General features: G+C 39.9%; 7 protein-coding genes across 7 annotated transcripts; 3 read left to right on the top strand and 4 right to left on the bottom strand.

Moving 5' to 3' along the window:
- Positions 1-94: 94 nt before the first annotated feature.
- On the top strand, positions 95-2,390 carry GCK72_008389 (uncharacterized protein; the record flags this gene model as incomplete). The annotated part of the gene is made up of 6 exons (XM_003092964.2): positions 95-169; positions 212-310; positions 361-537; positions 1,269-1,595; positions 1,888-1,971; positions 2,286-2,390. The coding sequence occupies 6 exons, from the start codon at positions 95-97 to the stop codon at positions 2,388-2,390; spliced, it is 867 nt and encodes a 288-aa protein (XP_003093012.2).
- Positions 2,391-2,615: 225 nt separating this feature from the next.
- On the bottom strand, positions 2,616-6,264 carry GCK72_008388 (uncharacterized protein; the record flags this gene model as incomplete). The annotated part of the gene is made up of 4 exons (XM_053726796.1): positions 2,616-2,830; positions 3,667-3,858; positions 5,237-5,375; positions 6,199-6,264. 4 exons carry the CDS (start codon positions 6,262-6,264, stop codon positions 2,616-2,618), a joined length of 612 nt encoding a protein of 203 aa, XP_053586373.1.
- Positions 6,265-8,243: 1,979 nt separating this feature from the next.
- GCK72_008387 (uncharacterized protein) lies at positions 8,244-8,798 on the bottom strand (the record flags this gene model as incomplete). The annotated part of the gene is made up of 1 exon (XM_053726795.1): positions 8,244-8,798. One exon carries the CDS (start codon positions 8,796-8,798, stop codon positions 8,244-8,246), a length of 555 nt encoding a protein of 184 aa, XP_053586372.1.
- GCK72_008386 (uncharacterized protein) lies at positions 8,325-8,825 on the top strand (the record flags this gene model as incomplete). The annotated part of the gene is made up of 1 exon (XM_003092970.2): positions 8,325-8,825. The coding sequence occupies one exon, from the start codon at positions 8,325-8,327 to the stop codon at positions 8,823-8,825; it is 501 nt and encodes a 166-aa protein (XP_003093018.2).
- Positions 8,826-9,307: 482 nt separating this feature from the next.
- GCK72_008385 (uncharacterized protein) lies at positions 9,308-13,070 on the top strand (the record flags this gene model as incomplete). The annotated part of the gene is made up of 8 exons (XM_003092961.2): positions 9,308-9,453; positions 10,007-10,082; positions 11,501-11,812; positions 11,862-12,023; positions 12,066-12,215; positions 12,264-12,467; positions 12,666-12,824; positions 12,882-13,070. The coding sequence occupies 8 exons, from the start codon at positions 9,308-9,310 to the stop codon at positions 13,068-13,070; spliced, it is 1,398 nt and encodes a 465-aa protein (XP_003093009.2).
- A 102-nt stretch (positions 13,071-13,172) lies between these two features.
- On the bottom strand, positions 13,173-14,396 carry GCK72_008384 (uncharacterized protein; the record flags this gene model as incomplete). The annotated part of the gene is made up of 4 exons (XM_003092967.2): positions 13,173-13,315; positions 13,366-13,443; positions 13,665-13,980; positions 14,247-14,396. 4 exons carry the CDS (start codon positions 14,394-14,396, stop codon positions 13,173-13,175), a joined length of 687 nt encoding a protein of 228 aa, XP_003093015.2.
- Positions 14,397-15,055: 659 nt separating this feature from the next.
- On the bottom strand, positions 15,056-16,713 carry GCK72_008383 (uncharacterized protein; the record flags this gene model as incomplete). Its single annotated transcript, XM_003092957.2, has 4 exons — positions 15,056-15,358; positions 15,443-15,637; positions 16,276-16,358; positions 16,491-16,713. The coding sequence occupies 4 exons, from the start codon at positions 16,711-16,713 to the stop codon at positions 15,056-15,058; spliced, it is 804 nt and encodes a 267-aa protein (XP_003093005.2).
- Positions 16,714-20,722: the final 4,009 nt, after the last annotated feature.

Here is a 20,722-nt window from a genome sequence, read left to right as displayed (position 1 = left end):
CGCCTCAGTGACGTGGTGATTTTCTGCCGATTTAATCGAGTTTTTAACGGAATTTCAGTGATTTTCTCTCTGAAAATTCTGAAAAAATCGAAAAATGGCTGATAAATTGTTCTCGATTCGCAACTATTTCTTCCTCGGCAGTTATCAATCGTGTATTGGAGAGGCGTTGGTGAGAATTTGAGATTTTTACTGGAAAAAAGTTTTTTCTTAGAAATTCCAATCAAAAAACGAGGAGGAGAAGCAGGAGAAGGATGTCTATTTATACAGAGCCTATATCGCTCAAGGACAAGCTTTTATTCCGTTGAAAGAGGTTTTTTCCGCTCGAAAACTTGAATTTTTCACTCAAAATTATATTTTTAGATCCCAGCGACCACAAAATCTGCAGATTTGGCCGCTGTTCGCAGATATGCCGAGTTCCGCAACAATCCAGCTGCCAAGAAGAAGATTTTGGCTGAAATTCAGGAGGATGTCGCCTCGAAGAATATCAAATCGGAGATTGCTGCCGTTCTTGCCGCCACTATTCTCAATGAGTCAAATGTACGCATTTTTCAGTGAAAATTGACGGAAAGAGGGCGAAGAGTGAAAAAATCGAGCGAAAATTGTATTTTTCGCTTAAAATTATGTCGAAATTCCGAAAAAATAGGAATTTTTCGAATAACTTCGACAAAATTGCAGTTTTATCGAGGACTTGCAGTTAGATTTTCATAGTTTTCATGTCAAAATGCCTGCTTTTTCTTCATTTTTCATGAAAATCCAGAATTTTGCGGATATTTCGATTGAAAAACTCATTTTTAACGAAAAATGGTAGAATTCACCAAATGTTTACTTAAAATGTTCATTTTTGACGTAATCTGAACAAAAACGTCATTTTCCCAGTCAAAGCTTGCATTCACTAGGCAAAATCATCACGTTGGTCCTGTTTTTGGTTGAAATTCCCGGTTTTTCCATCAGAAAACATGTAAAATCTGAGATTTTCTATCTTTTACAGCTAGAAATCAAGTTTTTTGAGCGATTGGCAATATCGCATACTTTTAGTCTGAAATTTGTCGAAAAATCTCAAATTTTCGTAATTTTTCATGAAAATCTCTACGTTTTCAGGTAAAACATGATGAAATTTCAATTTCTCTCTGAAAAATTTGAAAACTGACACTTTTTTCAGCAATTCATTGAATATGAATCATAGCTAAAACATAATTCATTTTCCAGTTAAAATCGGCGTTTTTTACCATTAAAATGCTCTGGAAACCTATAATTTTCTCAATTTCCAGCTCTCCGAAGACGCGTTCCGCGCAGTTTCCCGTTTCGACGGACTCGAAGCACGTGCCTCGAAAGTGTTCACGCTCATCAAAATGAACAAGAGAAAATTGGCGATCGGAGAGGTGAAAAAGATGAATCAAATCGACGAAGACGCGACTCTCTCCCAACTGGCGAACGCTCTTGTCACCTCGTTCGGAGCCGCCGGAAAAGTGAAAGATGCTCTTTATATTTATAGTGAGATGGCTGATAAATACGGAAGAACCACCGATTTGGAGATGCATCAGGCGGTTGTTAGTGTACTGACACAGGATTATGCAGCTGCTGAAGAGCTTTTGGAGGTGAGAAATTGAGGAGTTTTCAGGAAGCTAGGCATACTTTTCAAGGCCCGGCCCGAAAACCTGGCTTCAAAAAAGTATTTTTCGCAAAAAAATTCGAAAACATTTGAAGTTTGAACTTGGGCGCCATGTACCCGGGCATTCGGGCCTATCAGAATTAGAAGAAAATCTTAAAAATCATCGAAAATTTTTACATTTTCGATGAAAAATTGAAAAATGTCGAAGACAATTTTGAAAAAACTGGTCCATTTTTTGAAACCGGGGCCTTGGCAAGTATGAAATTTCCCATTTCCAGGCTGCTTTGGAGAGAGACAGCAAGGACGCTGATGTGCTCATCAACTCGCTTGTCGCTGCTCAACTCAATGATAAAGATGATGAGGTAAGTGTGAATTCTGGGAGATTCTGGGATTCAGAAGACGTAAAAACTGAAATTCTCGCAGTCTGGGCAATAGGGACTGGAAATTTTTAAAAAATGGCGGCGTCAAATCTGGGGACACAAATTTAGAAGACGTCAGAAATCGGAGCTATTCTAGAACCGTTCTCTAGACAAGACCTGAATTCCGTGTTTTTCTGAATGAAAAATCCACTAGAAACCATTTCATTTAGAGTTATGACGGTCTCCACGAAATTTCCGCAGATCCCATTTTGATAGGATTCTGAAATCAGATGACGTCAAATCCTCTTTTCTTCCAGGTCGTCGAGCGATTGATCTCCCAACTGAAACACGAGCATCCAAATCATCCATGGGTCATCGACTACACCAACAAAGAGGACGAGTTCGATCGAATCGTCGTCTGAATCCGTCTGAATTCTCTATTAAATTATTGATTGATTTTACCCTTACTCTCCCCTCCCGCCTCCTTCCTTCCCTCCCCACTGATAATGTGATGCTATTCATCTTCCTATAATTGAATTCTCTATTTGATATATTCTATGGTTCTTCCGAAAATTTCCTCTTCTTTTTCAAATATTTTCGTGAGTGTGTGTGAAAAAATGATGTAAAGAAATAAATAAGAGACAAAATCAAAGATGAAAATTCGTCTGATAATTGATTATCCCATTTATCGTAGAAGAACCGATACAGTAATCCTCGCAATGGGCGCGAGATTTGAAATTGTTCGCAGACGACGGACGTTCCGGATTCCACTTGAATTCGATGCATTGGGCGCCGTCGAATCCCCATCTGGAGAGATAGCCGTCGTCGGGGTGGTCGAATATCGGGTGGGTACAGGTTTTGGCTGGAAAAATGTACGTTAGAGAGGAGCGGCGAGTTTCATATGCTGATATTCGTGTTCTCCTTGAAATTCCCTTCAATTTGATACCAAAATCGATAGGATTCAGGATCCAGAAGCAAAATTCCGGAGTATTAGAAATTTTCCGAACTAAAATCTTGAAAAACTCTCTTCTATGGCATTTTCATGCGAAATGGTGACGTGAAACGTGTTTCCCGTAAAATTTCCGAAAATTTGATACCCATATTGATAGGTTTCTGAGATATTCGGGATTCAGAATCCAGAAGATGTCGAAAATCGAAATTCACAGAATCGGGGCATTATGGGTATCAAATTAACGGAAATTTTATGGGAAATAAGGTTAACGACGTCAATTTCGACAAAAAATGCATCAGGAGTAGATATATGACGTTGAAGATTCAGAAGACATCAGAAATAGAAATTCAAGGAATCGGGGTATTATGGGTATCAAATAACGGAAATTTTATGAAAAACAAGGTCAACGTCGTCAATTTTCACAAAAAATGCGTCAAAAGTAGATATATGATGTTGAAGATTCTGAAGACGTCAAAAGTCGAAATTCATGGAATCCGGTCGATTTGGATATCAAATCAACGGAAATTTTACGGAGAACAAGGTTAACGACGTCAGTTCTGTTAAAAATTGCATCAGAAACAAATAGATGCTGATATAGGATTCAGAAGACGTCAAAAATCGAAATTTACAGAATCTGGGCATTATGGGTATCAAGTCAACGGAAATTTTACAGTGAACAAAGTTAACGACGTCAAATTTTATGAAAATGTTTTCCAAGCCTACAATTCGAAAAAAAAGTGTCCTACCTCTATCCGGACAACAAACTCCATCCAATGCCCCCAGAATCGACAATCCCTGAATACATTCGTATCCATCTGGACATGTATCCGGTTTCTTTTTACTCGAACACTTCACGGGTTCTCCGTCTTTTCGATACATCACTTGGTATCCTGCTCCTTCTGGAGTTGGACACGTTAGAGGGGGTCCAGAGTTGCCGGCTGGAAAAAAAAATGTTTGGGTTTTGGAAGTGCGCTCTATTGAAAATTATTTTGAAAATTACATGAAAATGTTTAAGGCTCTCCTATACAGCACAATCGTTTCAAGAAAGTGCGCTCTGTTGTTAATCCACGAGAGAATCGGTAAAGACATGAAGAAGTGGGAGACGCAGACAACTAAACAAACATTTGAAATGTTGCATAAATTGCCAATAAAGCGCGTTTTTTCAAAACCTGTCAAATTTTTAAAAAGAAAAATAGACTAACTTCAAGGAGGTCTCCCCATGCCCCGGATGGCTATAAAATTTTAATTTTTTGGCCGTGTACTATTCTGTAAACATCTGATTCCATGACACTCATATAAAGTTAGCCGATTGATTATGTTTGACAAGGGATGTTCATGACGAGGCCAGTTGAACTTATTCAAAAAGTTGGCCCGCTGGTACTTTCGGCTCTTCTGATTCCAAAACTGCAATAAAAATCTGCTAAATGCTTACGTGAACCGAGTTATGATCCGTCAAACTTTTCAATTTTTTCATTTGGTTAAGCTTTTCACGTGAACTTTCAGTTCACCGAATAGTCTATCAAAACTTGTACTGTAGAACTGCAAGTTTGACGGGTCATAACTCGGTTCACGTAAGCATTTTGCTGATTTTCCTTGCATTTTTGGAAATAGCAGGCTTGAAAGTACCAGAGGCCCAATTTATAGAAAAAGTTCAACTCGCCTCGTCATGAGCATCCCTTGTGAGGTAGATGAAAAAAAAAACACTGGCGTAACTATTTTAAAACTAAATGTTAAGGGCTGAAAAATGTACTAAAATGTAAAACTTGCCGAGATCTACATTTTGATATATTTTTCAGCTTATAAAACTCAGTTGGAAGAGAGTTACAGTATCGCTCAAAATTATATTACGTTTGGTCTTTTTCAGTGTAAAACGCCCAACCTTGAGATTGTGTCATGATAATACTTATTGTCCCATAAAGTAGATTTTTAATGGATCGTACAGACCAAATGTAGAGCTTCATTTTTGTAGTTGACAACTTTTTTGTACGGGCTTATCCTAAGAAGTTATTAATTGGCAAAGAAATTTCTCGCAAATGTTGCCGTTCTTCAGTGCAAAAAGTAGAAATTTTTGAGCTTTTTACATAGACTGTCTGTAATTTTTTAGGATGTACCTGTACAAAAAAGTTGTCAACTACAAAAATAAAGCTTTATTTGTGATCTATATACTCCAGAAACAATCAATATTGTGAAACTATCAGGAAGGCTGTCTCACAGTCACAAAGTTGACCATTTTCAACTAAAAACTGCAAGTGTCGCATTCTTTATGGCCAGTACTGTACATACAGCAGCTAGAAAAAGTTTGAAAAAAGAACCCACTTGCATCATTCGTCGCGAGACAAACCCATTCCCTCGATGGACTCTTCTTCCGAATCGTGTTCTCAGGACACCGACATCTACCTCGAACACATATCGCATCCGGCCATTTCACGTCGCACTCTTCGTTTGATTCGCATTTCTGAAAATATATTGAATTTTAGCTGTTCCCCCTTGAAAGATAATGTCAATAGACAAAAAATCCGTTTTTTTAAAAACATTTTTTTTCAATTTTCATAAAAACTGTGAAGTCATAGTCGGAAGCACAGGGTCTCGGGATGAGTAGTGAAAAAAAAACGCGCTCCGCTGAAATCAGCTAAAATTTTAGCGCGAATTTCAAAATAAATTTTTTATTTAAAAATTTTATTTATTTTTTTAAAGAATTGATCTTGTAAAGATGCGAGAGAGTCGAAAAACTGGCCAAAAAGGCGGGAAAACTGACATAAATAGGCTCAAATATTGGTCGATTAGGCTGCGTATCAAAATCCCACAGTGAAACAGCGAATTGCAAAAATTAAAATTTGAATTTGCCGCCAATGTCTAGTGGAGCGCGTTCGATTTCACTACTCATCACTATACCCTGTGCGGAAGCAGAGTTGAGCGGAATTCCGCCTTCCGCTTTCGGCCTTCCGTCTTCCGCCTTCCGCCAAAAAATGTTCGCTTTCCGCCGATAACTCTGGTCGGAAGTTTGACTATTTCGCGAAAAAAAATCATAAATTTCAAAAAAAAATTTGAATTTTGCCGAATATCCGGACAAGTATATAAAAACAGCCTTAAAACGCGCCACAGGCACGCCAGCAGACAAATTGAGCCTCTGACGCATCTAATTCTGAATCCTAGTAAAAAATTTGACTTTTCCGCGAAAAAATCGAAAAATTCGAAAAAAATTGCAAATTTTTGAATTTTGACGCCAAAATCCGCGTCTAGATTTATCAGTAGAGCGCACTTGCATTCCAATCACTCACCTCACAAAAAACCGTTGAAATCGTTAACATTAGTAGAATGAATAAACTGGAAGTGCTGGATTTCATTGTTCTGGAAATTTCGAAAACATTAGGAAAAAAAGAAAAAATAAGAAAAACAATGGCCTAGAAATTCAGAACGGAGGTTTCTAGGCCATGATGTAATGTTAAAGTCTTAATGTTTAATAAATGTGCAAACCCGCTCTAATGGATTTCCAGTTCGTTAGAGCAAGTTTGCATACCGGAGACTACAGCCAAAAGCCCATGAAAAGCGTCTCTTTTTCTCTGCGTCTCTCAATTTCGCACACTATTTTCTTTGGCTTCGGTAGAGCGCGGTTGTAAGAAGCGTGTAGCAAACAAAATTGTTTCTGCAAGAAAAAAGATCGATAAATGGATGAAAATGGATAGAGGTGCTGATAAGAACGATTAGCTTAAAAGAAAAGAGAAAAGTGAGAAGAAGAAGGAAAGGGATTGAGTGTAACAAACTGGATAAGGAAGTGAATATATTGAGAGGGAGAGGAGAACACACAAGATAGAATGATATAAGGGAGGGGAAGTACAATTAGTTTGAATGGGGAGATGGTTTAACACGTTCCAGGTGCAACTGGAAGAGATCAAGAATCAGAAGGTGTTTTTGAGAGATCTGTGAAGGAATCTGAGGGGTGAGAAGGCATTAGCACGACACACTTCTTACAACCACGCTCTACCGAAACCGAAGAAAATAGTGTGCGAAATTGAGAGACTCAGAGAAAAAGAGACATTTTTCAAGGGCATTTCGGTAGAGCGCAGTTGTATGAACTTCGCATGGCTAATACGGTAGAAAAGGAAACGTCATTTTTAATATACGATTTTGGTCTTATTTTGTTGTGAAAAGCTCCAAAAATCATATGTCAAGGTCGGGGCCGGGCCGGGTTGTCAGAAAAAAGCTCCGGATGATTGGCGCCAAAATTAATTATAAAAACAAACGGGCCTTGACAAGTTTGCTGAAAAAGGCCTAATTTGTGTTAAATTTCGTTCTTTGGTAAAAACTCCTCCTTTGGTAAAAACTCCTCATTGATTCAAAGAACCTCAAAAAATATCAGTAAATTCGAGTAGGCGAGCACCTTTTTTTTATAAATAAAATTGTTGTCCAAATGCAAAATCTCTGTCAAAAAATTTGGAACGCTTCACGAATTTGCGTGTCATCCTTGCGCAGGGGCCATGCTAATCTTCTCTGTATTGTTCCAATTTTAGTATATGTTCTCGGAAGAACAAAATACACTGAGAGACGGGTCGATTATAAGGGGGCACGCAGACAAGCAGCCGACATCTCACGGGTTACGCCATCTGCTATGAGGATACGTGGGAAAAGGGGCGGAGCTTGTGATGACAGGACAAGGCGGAAAGTGGAAGTTGGAATTCCGCTCAACCTTGATGTAGAACGATGTAAAAATCGCGGTAATACAATACCGTAAGATAGGCAATATTGCTATTATCAGTTGAGAATGTCCAACTTTAAGAGGGAGTTACGGTATCACTGATTACCCCAAAAAGAAACATATTTAATGGATCTTACAGTTCAAAAGTAGAGCTCCATTTTCGTAGTTGACAACTTTTTTTGTACGTGCACTCCCTAGAGAGTTATGGTCATTTTAAGACGACAGCTGAAAAATCGCTCTAGCTACGGAAATCTTTTGCGCCTAGGGCTATAGATGACGTCATCGAGACTCTGCCAATTCCGTGGAAAATGGGCGGAGTCTGTTTTGTAACATCGCCGCACAGTTTATTCCGAAACATTACCTGTGCGGCGAGACACACTCCGCCCATCTTTTCTCCAGAGTGTCTCTCCCGCGGAATCAATAGGGTCTCATGACGTCATCACTAACAAAACAAACGCGCTCCATTGAGCATCGCGCGAAAACTTTCCCAGGAGCAATACGCGCGTAATACAACACCATCTGTCCAATCTGTCCAATGGGGATGTAAGGAGAAAGGTATTCCCTCATTCATTCATCCATTCCTCCCTCATCTTCTCTTGTGAGCAGGGTTTGCTCTCCTCCAATTGTTCCTTATATTATTATTGATTTTCCCTCTCTCTCTCTTCGTCCAAATCTCTTACATTGATTTTTCCAGTACTTCCAACTGCAACAATGTCTGAAGCCATATGCGAAGTGGCCGTTCTCTTCAAGGATTCTGAGAATCCATCCATCATCAAGGATCGTGAAATCATCGAAAAGAGTCCAGTTCTCATGAAAGCCATCGAGGGAGAGAATCCGGATTGGAAGACGACTGACATCAAAATCAATACTCCACTCGATATTCCATTCCCAAGGGCGGCCGGAGAGTTCGTGTTTGACAATCTGCTCAAGTACACGCCACCAGCTGAAATGGATTTTGAAAAGAAGCCAGAGGACTATCCGGAGGCCAACGCGAAGAGTGTGGATGAGTTGAAGCCGATTCTCGAGTTGGCCAGTTACATGGAGTGCGAGGGATTCATGAGATGCATCGGGTTTGTCATTGGAAAGAAGTTGAGCGAGATGCCGGTCGACACGATTGCTGCGTACTTGGGAGTCGAGATGATCTCCGAGGAGGAGTTGTTGGCTCAAGAAGACGGATGGCTCCATCCACCAGCTGCTCTCTTTGATAACTAATTTACTGTTCTGTTCTTTCTGTTTCTGTTCTCTTTGTCACGAATAAAACTGCTGTAAGCTGGAATTCATTTTAAAGCAAAACTAGGAAAAACAAAAAAGGAATGGGCCGAACCGGGGATTGAACCCGGGACCTCTCGCACCCAAAGCGAGAATCATACCACTAGACCATTCGGCCGACGAGAAAACAGGGAAGTCGAGGGTGTAGAGAAGCGCGCGCTTTTTCCTCCATCGCCACTTCTACAGATGACTCATACGCCTCGAAAACGTCGAGGCGAGATTCGGGTATCCATAGGAATCCGAGAATCCGTGAATCCGACGTGTACATATCGATGTATCTATGGGTATCCATGAGTAGCCAAGGGCGACGGAGCTCGTCGAGCCCACCGCAAGCTTTCATTTTCACTTTCATTTTCCTTCTCAGAGCAAGATTTCTTTTTGAGACTCACGCACCCTAGAATTTTAAACAATTTCAGACTTGAGACATGACCGCCGATACTCAATCCGTAATGTTCAAGGGTGGCCTACCGGCGGACTGTACGTGCCCGATTTGTGAGCAAGCTCTCCGTGAGCCAACTCGACTCAATTGTGACCATCACTATTGTCGGCAGTGCTTTGAGAAGACGGATAGGTGAGTTACAATGAGATATATTACAGTAGGACAAGGTTACGGTAGATAATTAGGGGGTTACGGTAGCTAGAGGCGGACAGTAACCTAAGAAAAAGGTACCTAAATTGAAACAATCGCAACAAAGTTAGAAAATCACCTAGAGCTTCCAAATTTTGTGAATAGACTAATCAAGCCTAGGGCTACATTTTTGTAGTTGACCACTTTTTGCTACGAGCGGTCCCTAGCCTACTGTACCTCGTTGAAGCACACATCTTAAGCGCGCTCTTCCTGAATGACGTCACTCCGCCCGCCAAGCTACAGTAACCCAGAGTGCAGTTTGATCAGAAAATTGTCAACTACAAAGTTGAAGTTCTAGATGTGAGCTATCGATTGCATTAAGTTTTTGAAAATTAGCATCATTTTCAACAAAGTTACACACATTTTAAATTTGGCAAAAATTTTTTTTTGAAAAATTTGAAAAAAAAAATTCTGCTTCAAATTATGAAAATAACAAGATCTAGCTCAGAATTTTTTGAGTTTTTGTACCAAACCCACCACCCTCATTTACATTCAGAGCACCGGAATGTGCATTATGCCAAACGATCATCCAACCGGAGCTGTGTCAACAAGATAGAGCCAAGCATAAGCAGGTAGGCAACGATTAGCATGTTTATCGGTGTTTGAGGATTTGTTTTTTTGTGTGTATTTGTTTGTCCAGATGTCCTTATTTTTGAGAAATGGAAGAAAATAAGAATTCAGGGAGACTGGGACCATTAAACGTGTAGAGTAATAATTTATGGCTAAACGTGATTATCTCAAAATCTGGGTATGTTATCAAAAAGTTGTCAACTACAAAAATTTAGAGCATAAAATTTTACACATTTCGTTAGTTGACAACTTTTTGATAGCTATAGTATGTTTCGAGATATGAGCCCGTAAAGCCAGGCGATCAGAGACAGGCGTTGTGAAGAGACGCAGAGAAGTTAGAGTGTCTCGTTGTCTGTGCTCTTCTTCTTCTCTTTTTGCCTAATTCTGCCAAACAATAAAGGCTAGATTTGGTTATTTTTCAATAAAATTAAATTTACTCTGAAATCATTTTTTTCCTAAAACCAATGTTAACGATCTCCTGATGTGACCGCATTGTGTCTGGTGGAGTCTAGAAAAACTGGTTTATCTCAAGAAAGGGAAATGGTATCAAAAAGTTGTTAACTACAAAAATATAGATCATAAAATTTTACACATTTCGTTAGTTGACAACTTTTTGATAGCTACAGTAGATCTTGAGATATGAGCCCGTAAAGCCAGGCGATCAGAGACAGGCGTTGTGAAGAGACGCAGAGAAGTTAGAGTGTCTCGTTGTCTGTGATCTTCTTCTCTCTTTTACTGGTTCGGCCAAACAATAAAAGCTAGATTTAGTTATTTTTCTATAAAATTGAAGTTACTCTGAAACATTTTTTCCGCAAAATGATGTTAACGATCCCCTAGTAGCCATCCACATTTTGGCTTGTGGACTCCAGAAAAACTGGTTTATCTCAAGAATGGGCGGTGCTCTCAAAAAGTTGTAAACTACAAAAATGTAGAGCATAAAATTTTACACATTATATTAGTTGATCACTTTTTGATAGCACCTCCCAATCTTGAGATATGAGCGTTCAAAGTTCGAGAGACGCAGAGAAGCGATACTGTCTCGTTGTCTCCGCCCTCCCTTCTTTTCTTTATTCCAAACATCCGCCGAGCGCCCTAAATTAAGCTTTCCAAATTTCTTAACTTGCGTTTTCTCTCGAATGGGGATTCCAGCCGCTTTAGAACGCACATACCCTGAGCGCTGGGCCAAGTAGCAACCGGGAACAAAAATACTGCATTATCTTAAAACCTAAATGACCTACAATGAAACTGTTAACAACAAAAATGTAGAGCATAAAATGTTACACATTTCGTTAGTTGACAACTTTTTGATAGCATTGCCCAATCTTGAGATATAGGCGTTCAAAGTCAGAGAGAGAGAGAGAGAGACGCAGAGAAGCGATACTGTCTCGTTGTCTGCGCCCTCCCCATTCAAAACGTCCAGATCCTCGCTCTCCCAGTCGTGTGCACTTTCGAATCGTCCGGTTGTCCATGGACCGGTCAACTCGGTGCTCTCCACGATCATCTCTCCACATGCACCTTCAAGTCCTCCCTGAAATGCGAGAAGTGCGGAAGACAATTCGCCAAGGCGGACCTGGAAAGACACCGTGAGAAGTGTGAACTGAATCGGGCGGTCTGCACCTACTGTAACAAGACAATCAGGGATAGTGATTTGGAGAGACATATGAAGACATGCGCCGAGGTTATCATCAGTTGTCCGTTCCAGTGTGGACTATCCGATCGGCCACGTCACGAGGTACCGTACACTCCGCTTCGTAAATCGACACTACCGTAAACCGTTTCAGATCGAAGCTCATCGTCCACTGTGTCCAAACGTCGACAATGTTTGTCCGTTTGTCCCTTACGGGTGTACTTTTGCGGGCGGGAAGGAATCCATCCAACAACATCTCAGCGATGAGCCAGTACGGCATCTTATGTTCCTCTGTGATGAGATCACGGATCTTAAGGTATTTGTCAAAGGAGCGCATTTTCATACCAAATAAGTTCAGGGAACATATGAGCTAATGGAGCGGGATATGAGCTCATTCAACGATCGGCAAACTCGGATTCTGGCGGCGGCGGACACCTGCACCGAGATGTTCGGTCCTCAGCTAATCTGGAAAATCGATAAACTTCAGCAACGGACTAATGAGGCGAAGGTCTGTCTGTTTATCCCGGAGGCTTATATCCCATTAAATTTTTTTCAGTCCGGCGCCGACACGACCATCTTCTCCAACCCGTTCATGTCCCACCGTTTCGGCTACAAAATGATGGCTTGTGCGTGTCTTTTTGGTGATGGATCAAGTGCTGGAAAGTCGATTTCTCTCTATGTCCTCCTGCTGAAAGGAGAGTTCGACCCGACACTTGAGTGGCCTTTTAATAGGACCATTAAGATCTCGTTGTTGGATCAGGTAGGTCAGAAAAAAAAAGAAAAAATCTGGGGGAATCGAACCCGCGAGGATTTTCCCGGCGGCCCGCGTTGCTATCCACTACGCCACGCGCGCTAAAAATCGAAATGGGCGCAAGGTGGTGATAAAAGCGGGGGAAAACGGCGCTTGCTAGGTTCGGTGGAAGAGTATGCAATCGCGCTCCAATGCAAATTTCTTCAGAATCCCCGCCCAGAAGATCGTGTGAACATCACGTATGTCATCGATCCACGTAAGCTGAAAGCCAACGAGAAATTTTTGGCTCGTCCACGTGGAGAACGTAACGCGGCGTTCGGCTCCCAATCTTTCTGCTCGCTGGCTATCCTTCAGAATTATGTGAAGGTAGGGGACATCTGGACATCCGGACAGACACGCAGACAGACATTGCCCATTATTTAGAACGACACAATCTACGTGCGCATTGACGTAGATCGTTGCGAGACCCTTCCGGTCTCGTTGAAGACGCGTGATGAGAAGGAGCGGAAGCAGATGATGGACGCGATGAGGTCGAAGAATCCAGAAGTGCGTGTACATCATGTCAGACCTGTCACTGGACAGTCGGGACCACCCGCGGATCAGAGAGTTTGATTTTGCTTTTTTTTTGGGAACTTTTTGGTAATTTTGGGACGTTTTTAAGCTAATAAATGGGTTAACGGGTATCAAATTTTATTGAAAGACAACTCAAAACTCCTAATTTATCTTCCCACATGTCTTGACTTGACCGTCATCTTGAATCCACGCGGTGCCCGCCCACACCGGCTTATTCTTCAATTCTTTCGGAAAACATCGCTGAATATGAACACCATCGTCACCGCAGCGATACTCAATGTCTCCTGAAACATTTTGGGTACAGTGGTAGTGCAAAAAATGTGAAAAAACCTACCTTCCCGCCAAACCGCGTATTTCTTAATGTGCAGATCTTCGTCGTTGATGTCGTCGTTGACGGTGCCGTTGAAACAACCTGAAAATTTGCATTAGAGCGTGGTTGCGGTGTTTCTACGCAAAAAAGGCAAAATGCTGATATGTACCATTCTACATAAAGGATGCAAAAAAATATGAGAGGTAGTGGGAATCGAACCCCTAAGGTATTTTTCCATGGTCAGACTCCTTACCGCCTACACCACGCGTGCTGAGTCGCGGCCGGGGAACTCAAGGTGGTGATAAATGACGCGCGTTGCCTACCTTTCGGCTCAATCCTAGCCTGTCGTTGATTGGCATGAAGTCGACAATATTTCAGACTTCGATTTCCAATAATAAAATATCCGTGTTTTATAATATCCCCATTCACATCCACACATCCTTTGAACCTTCTAGAAATACAGCATATCGCGAATCTATCCTTGAAGATGTCATCCGAAAAATCTGCAAATGTTGGACAAGAATTCGTATTCAAGTTCTCCTCGGCTTCATGAGAACAGGTGTACTCATATCCTTGCTCTACAAATGTTTTGGAGCCCACGTCGAGGAGATGTCCACTGTCGGTAACGCATTTTAGGGTCTGGAATTAAGCGAAACGTTAGGGATTGGTGAGAATAGGTAGATTAAAAAATGCAAAAAAAGTTTGGACGTATGAGGAATTGAACCCTGGATGGATTTCTGGTGGTCAGAGTTGTTAACCACTAGGCCACGGGTGCGCGGCAGCTTCGCGGAACTCAAGGTTCTGATAAAGGGGGAGGCAATCGGACGCCGCCGGAGCTCGTTTCGTAGACAAAAACGTGGAAAACCTAAATTTTCGCGTTTTACAAAAAGTAAAGAAGAACCCACCTGAATCATCCCATTCCTACACGTCACCAAAAAGTGATTATTCCGAATCCACTTATCACCAGACGCATAAACGACTCCATTATCATCACATTGTGAAAAAACCGTCGACGAGAGAGCACACAAAACGACGAGACGCAGAGAAATGGTCATCCCCCGAAGAGAAGAGAATACTAATAAAATCAGATGGAAATTCGAGATGGAATGAGGTGATGAAGAGAGGGAGGTGGAGCACGAGAGAGAGTGACCAAGAGTTGATGGGGTTAGTTGAAAGTGTAAAAATTGAGAAAGAGAGCAAGGCGGAGAAGGGAACAGTTGTGCTCTGATCTGTGATAAATTGCTGACAAAAATTTTCAACTTTTTTTTTTGAAAAACCGAAAAAATCCCCGAAATTTCATTTAAAAGTAGAAATTATGCATAATTAAAAAGAGCAAAAAAATATTCCAGGTAGTAGGAATCGAACTTCGGTAGTTTTTTTGGCGGACAGAGTTGCTATCCCCTACACCATGGGTGCGCAACCGCGGCTCAGAACGCAAGGCAGTGATAACACTGCAGGGAAGTTTCCTCTTTACCACGCGCACTTATATTGCCTCTTTCCTTGTATCATTAGTGAGTCATCTGGCTTAGATGGTAAAGCTTTTGCCTTTCACCTGACGGGTCTTTGGTTCAAGTCCCCACTCGTCCATTTCTTTTTTTCTTTCTTTATTTCGATTTCCAGTTGGACAAAAAGATAGGGTTACAAGATAGACATTGATACAGAAAAGTGAATGGTATAGATAGTATAAAAATACATAATTATTTAGTAAATCGATTTAAAACTCGACAAGTTTCCGGTGATGCGTCATCAATCCCTTGAAAAATTTGACCGTCTTCACTTTCAACTCCAACGTGGCGTCTTCGTCAGCGACGAACGTGGCACATTTGTGCATTTGCATCGCCGAAACGGTACACATATGGGAGATTCCGCATTCGATGGCTTGGTGGAGGGCGAGCGCTTTGTGGGATCCCGTGATGAGAATCATAACTTCACGAGCGTCCATTACGGTTTGAACGCCGACGGTTAGCGCTTGAGTTGGCACTTTCGACAAGTCTCCGCCGAAGAAACGAGCGTTTGCCTGCAAAAATTTGGAAATGCGCTCTACAGAACTGAGGCAAACGCGCTCCACCGCACCCGTCCACTAGAGCACCTTTACACCTACCTGTATAGTATCCTCATTGAGTGTCTTAATACGTGTCCGACTGGCCAACGAACTCCCCGGCTCGTTGAATGCGATATGACCGTCCGGACCGATTCCACCGATAAATAAATCGATACCGCCCGCTTCGAGAATCTTCTTCTCGTACTCCTCACACTCCTTCTCGTGATCCGATGTGTTTCCGTCGAGAATGTGAATCTGGAATAGGGAATCGGTGGTTTTGAAGGGGGAAATGCAGGAAAATTCAGAAATTTTGAATTTCAGAGAGGAAAATTGAGAATTTTCAAACTTTAGAGTGATAAAGTGTCACCTGTTTGCTGAAAATCGTCAAAAAATGTCCAGAAATCGCAAAAAATCAAGTTTTTCACAAGAAATGTCAAGTTTTTGGTTTCGTTTTGCAAAAATTCGCGAGATGAAATGTTTTTTGATGATTCTGGATGATTTTACAAAAATAGCAACAAAAAAAGTCGAAAAATCGTAAAAAACATTAAAATTGCGAGTTTTTTATCTTTTTCGCAAAAATTACGCTGAAAATATGGAATTTACCAGTTTTTCAGTCAAAATCTACTTGAAAATGCGAAAATCTAACAAAAAATCGGTCAAAAATCATCTTTTGCATCATTTTAAGACATTTGGAACTGAAATTTTAGCATCATTTGCTCATGTGCTTAATTTTCGCAAAAAACAACGAAATATGATGATTTCGCGACAGAAATAAGTGTTTTCCTCGAATTTTTTCCGAAAATTTAAAATTTTTTAGTTTTTTTACTACTAAAAGGGGGTTTTCGCATTAAAAACCACCAGAAAATCACAAAAATGACAAAAATAATGTATACATTGGCAGGTTGAATATCGATGTGTCGGAAGAAGTTGTCGAACATGAATGAGTGATACGACTCCGGATGGTCACGTGGCAGGTCTAAAAATTCGAAAAATTAGAAGTTTTAAGCTGAAAAATCGTGTTTTTGAGCGAAAAATAGTAAAAATTTAATAAAAATCGGACAAAAACCAAATTTTCCAGTCAAATATCGCATTATTAGTGTTCCCTTACCAACATACTCATCCATATTGAAAGTTTTGACCATTTCGAACGAAATCACTCCGGCTTTATAGAATTCGATTAGTTTTTTGTACATTCCGAGTGGTGTCGAGCCGGTTGGCAGTCCCAACACGAAAAATTTGCCTTTTTCCGTTGCCTCCGCGATTTTTCTGGCTACGTAGCGAGCGGCAAAGTCGGCGACTTGTGCGGCATCGTCCTCGATGATTAGTTTCATTGTTAGAGCTGGAAATTCGAGATTTTTCGAGGGAAAATCGCTGAAAAACCACGAAAAATGAAAGAAAAAGTTTGAAAATTGAGGCTTCGCGCCAACAAAGTACAGTAAGATTTAAAGGCGCATAGACAAAAATGTGAAGTGGGTCTCACCACGAAAATAATTTTTTTTAAAACCACTATATTTTTTACTGTTTTAGACGCTTTCTGAAGAGTTTTGAAGCAAAAATAATAGTGTTTGAAAGAAAAAATTGCCGTTTTGAGAAAAACATTTATACAATTGTGAATCAAAGTTGCAGAAAAACTTGAAAATTCTGAAAGCAACCAAAATCGCAGTTTCCAGTCAATGACAATAATAAAAATGGTTCTGAAATACAAGTCATGAGCGTTTTTTTGATGAAAATAGAGCGCATGACTTATCAACAATTGTGACCACAAAATGACCGCTAACTGACAGAAAATTTGCACGAAAATAGATAAAAATGTGATTTTCACTGCTGTCAGACTGATATTTAGGTATTTTAGAATCTATTACTGCTTTATAAAAGCGAAAAAGTAAGAAAAATCGAAAAAAATCGGGAAAAACCGAAAATTCGGTAAGAACAGTTTGAAAAATAAATGTTCGCGGTAAAAATACCTACCGTAATCTTTAAAGGCGCATAGCAAAAAATTTTCGCGGGTCCCACAGCGAACACAGTTTTTCATTTGTTTTTATTGAATTTAGTTCAAAATATAACTTTTTCCATAAGAAAAACCGCACAAAAATCGTAATAACACAAGTAAACACAGTGAAATACCCATTTTATATCAATCGGTCAGTATTCTTATCTTATCGAAAAATATAAAAATTATTGTGCTAACAAATAAAATGTGAAAAAACCTTATCGATGAAAAATGAAATGTTTATAAATAAATGTATACATATAATTGTTTATTCAGAGAAGAAATATGAAATCGGAGATGCTGCAAACGTGCTCCACTGGGACCTGGAAAAATGGAAATTGTGAGAACTATCAATAGAGCGCGATTGCATTTTTGCTGTACCGGATGTCTGAAAACGCGTCGACGGCGCCCCCGAAAAAAAGAGAAAGTGACTTTCCGTTCCAGCAAGATCTTTTTCAGAGATAAAATCCGGTCTTCACTTTTTTTTCACTTTTTCAAATCTCTAACCTTGATTGGTGTCTACAGTAGTAGTAGTACTACTAGTTGTAGTATCTGTAGTCCCTCTCTTATCTAAACAAATAATCTATTTTCTCTTTTTCTAGCCTAGAAAGGGAAATCTCAGGGAAGAGTATAAAGGGACACCGGTGGTTATTGGTTACTTCGATGTTAGTTACCTTGGTTTTTGAGATTTTTCTCCTTTTTTTTCAAAAACAAAAAGATTTTGAGGGGAGATAAAGAATTGAGAAACATTCTGAGTTTTTTTTTTTTGAAAAGTTTTGCGAAATAACGAAATTTGACGTGTTCTTAATACGACAGGAGTTATCTGGTGCGCCTTCGACGCGTTCAGATTGTCTGGATTTCTTAAGGTGTCTTAAGGTGTACGGATGTCTTAAGTATATATGTATGTCAATCTGTAAGTCCAGATGTCCAGATGTCCGACACGCCCCTTTCTATTTATTGAAAACATAATATTTAATGATCTCTTCCGTCAGTTCCCGCTACTTGCCAAGGAAGAATACGAAAATTGGTACGGTGAATACCAGCCCTCACCGTAACCCTAATGATCGTACGGTTATAAATAGAGCGAACTAGTTCAACACTATTACAGTATACCCTGTGACTCGTTACAGCTATCAGCCTGAGCTACAATTTTTTTCGTTTGAGAAATTTGAATAAATTTTCAAGGTTCAGACATTTTTTTCTACAAAAAAAGGACAAATTTTGAAATCAGAAGGAGTCTTGCAACAGTTCGGCCCCAATTTTTGCAAAAATAAATTGTAGTGAAAAAAGTTCAAAAACTCAAATCCGACATCCGGACAAACCCCACATACGTTTTAAATATGATAACTATTATTAATGCACCGTTGGCTTATATGTTAATTAGTTAGTATATAAGCCAACGATACAACTGTTATTTAGTGCTTTTAGTTTAGTTGTCACTGGTGTTCTCGTTCGCTAGTTATTTTATCTTTTTTGCCGTTATTTTCTAAATATCACGGTTCACCACACAGCGAAAAAAACTGCAAGTAACGTGAAGCCGATTCAATCCCATCCATCAGAATTGCGGAAAATCAAATTCTCTGTCGAATTTGTCAGAAATTGACTTTTTTGATACAGAAAAGCAGATTTTTTGAGAGATGAGATTTTCAGCATTATATCAATTCTTAAAAATTGTTACAGTTTCAGAGCATCGCCAAGTACGTGCTATGCAATTTCTGTGCGAAAATGTTTTTTGCCAAAAGAGATATACTCATCAGAGTTGCGCGGAATTCCGACTTCCGACTTCCGACTTCCGTTTTCAAAATTTTACTTCCGACTTCCGTTTTAGAAAAAATAACTTCCGCGCAACTCGGCCCATACTCCCAGGGGGCATTGGGACAGGGGGCATCGTGCTCATAGGGGCATTCACTCAGAGGGGTCACTAAATCTTAGGGGGCATTTCACTGATACTCTTAGGGGTCATTTCTCATATGCTCATAGGGGACATTGACCCTCATTCTCAGAGGGGTCATCGAAATTCTCAGAGGGGGCATCAATATTTTCAGAAGAGGAATCAGCTTTCTCAGAAGTGTCATCAGAAAAATTGCTATAAAAGTTGAATAAGGTTAGTTTTCGATAATTTGATGGCCAGATAAACGGGATAATCTTTTCGTAGAAGATGTTTTGAAATAATCAGTGTCATTAGTAACTTTTCAAAAAAACATCTATTTAATCATTGTGAAATTTATCGGCAAAAAATCATTGAATACACGGCGCAATGACTTCATTTTTCTCATTGACTACACTACTCATCATTGACAATCTCTCATTGACTATATCTACAGTACTCTCCAAAAAGAACGCGATACTCGCAGTTTTTAGTTAAAAAGCAGTCAGCTTTGAGCATGTGCCACAGCCTCACTAATTGTCTCAAAATTTAAATTGTTTATCTAACTAAAAACTTCAAGTCTCAGTCTCTTTTTTCAACTGTATTCAAAACGACACTAGTTATAATTTATTTGTGCATTTCGAAATACTTTTCATAGATTAAAAGCTCGCGGCATTTCTGACATATTAGAAAGATGGGGAATGTTGTGAATGATTTTTGATGGCATTTCAGAATCTCTAATATCTAGCGTCACATCATTGGGCTAAAACAAATGTGAAGTCGATGAGTCTTTCTTGTCATTGAGTTTCTGCCAAATTTCTCAAAGCACGCTAAATCAAGTTTATCTGGCCATCAAATTATCGAAAACTAACCTTATTCAACTTTTATAGCAATTTTTCTGATGACACTTCTGAGAAAGCTGATTCCTCTTCTGAAAATATTGATGCCCCCTCTGAGAATTTCGATGACCCTTCTGAGAATGAGGGTCAATGTCCCCTATGAGCATATGAGAAATGACCCCTAAGAGTATCAGTGAAATGCCCCCTAAGATTTAGTGACCCCTCTGAGTGAATGCCCCTATGAGCACGATGCCCCCTGTCCCAATGCCCCCTGGGAGTATGGGCCGCGCAACTCTGATACTCATCTACAGTAAATACTGTACTATAACGGCATGACGTCATATTTAAAAAAAAAACACAGGGATAATCACATTCTTGAACTCTGAGTATAGATAGGGTGCCGTTATAATACAGTTTTTACGGTATATATTTCTTCACAATACATTTGGGTTTTTATGTACCTGTTCACAAGGTAGCAAAAAAGAAAATACTATTTTTTGCTAGTAATAAAAATGGCTTTTTGTTTTTTTTTTGCTTCCTTATGAATAGGCACAATATATAACCTCAAAAAGTGGTCCGTGTTACTTCTTCTTTGATATGGTGACTCAGGGGCTCGAACCTGCAATCTTTCCGACACTAGCCGG

This window comes from Caenorhabditis remanei, chromosome III, assembly GCF_010183535.1.
Source record: "Caenorhabditis remanei strain PX506 chromosome III, whole genome shotgun sequence".
NCBI lineage: Eukaryota > Metazoa > Nematoda > Chromadorea > Rhabditida > Rhabditidae > Caenorhabditis > Caenorhabditis remanei.
Note: the sequence above shows the minus strand (reverse complement) of the source record. Positions and strands in the feature narration are given on the sequence as shown.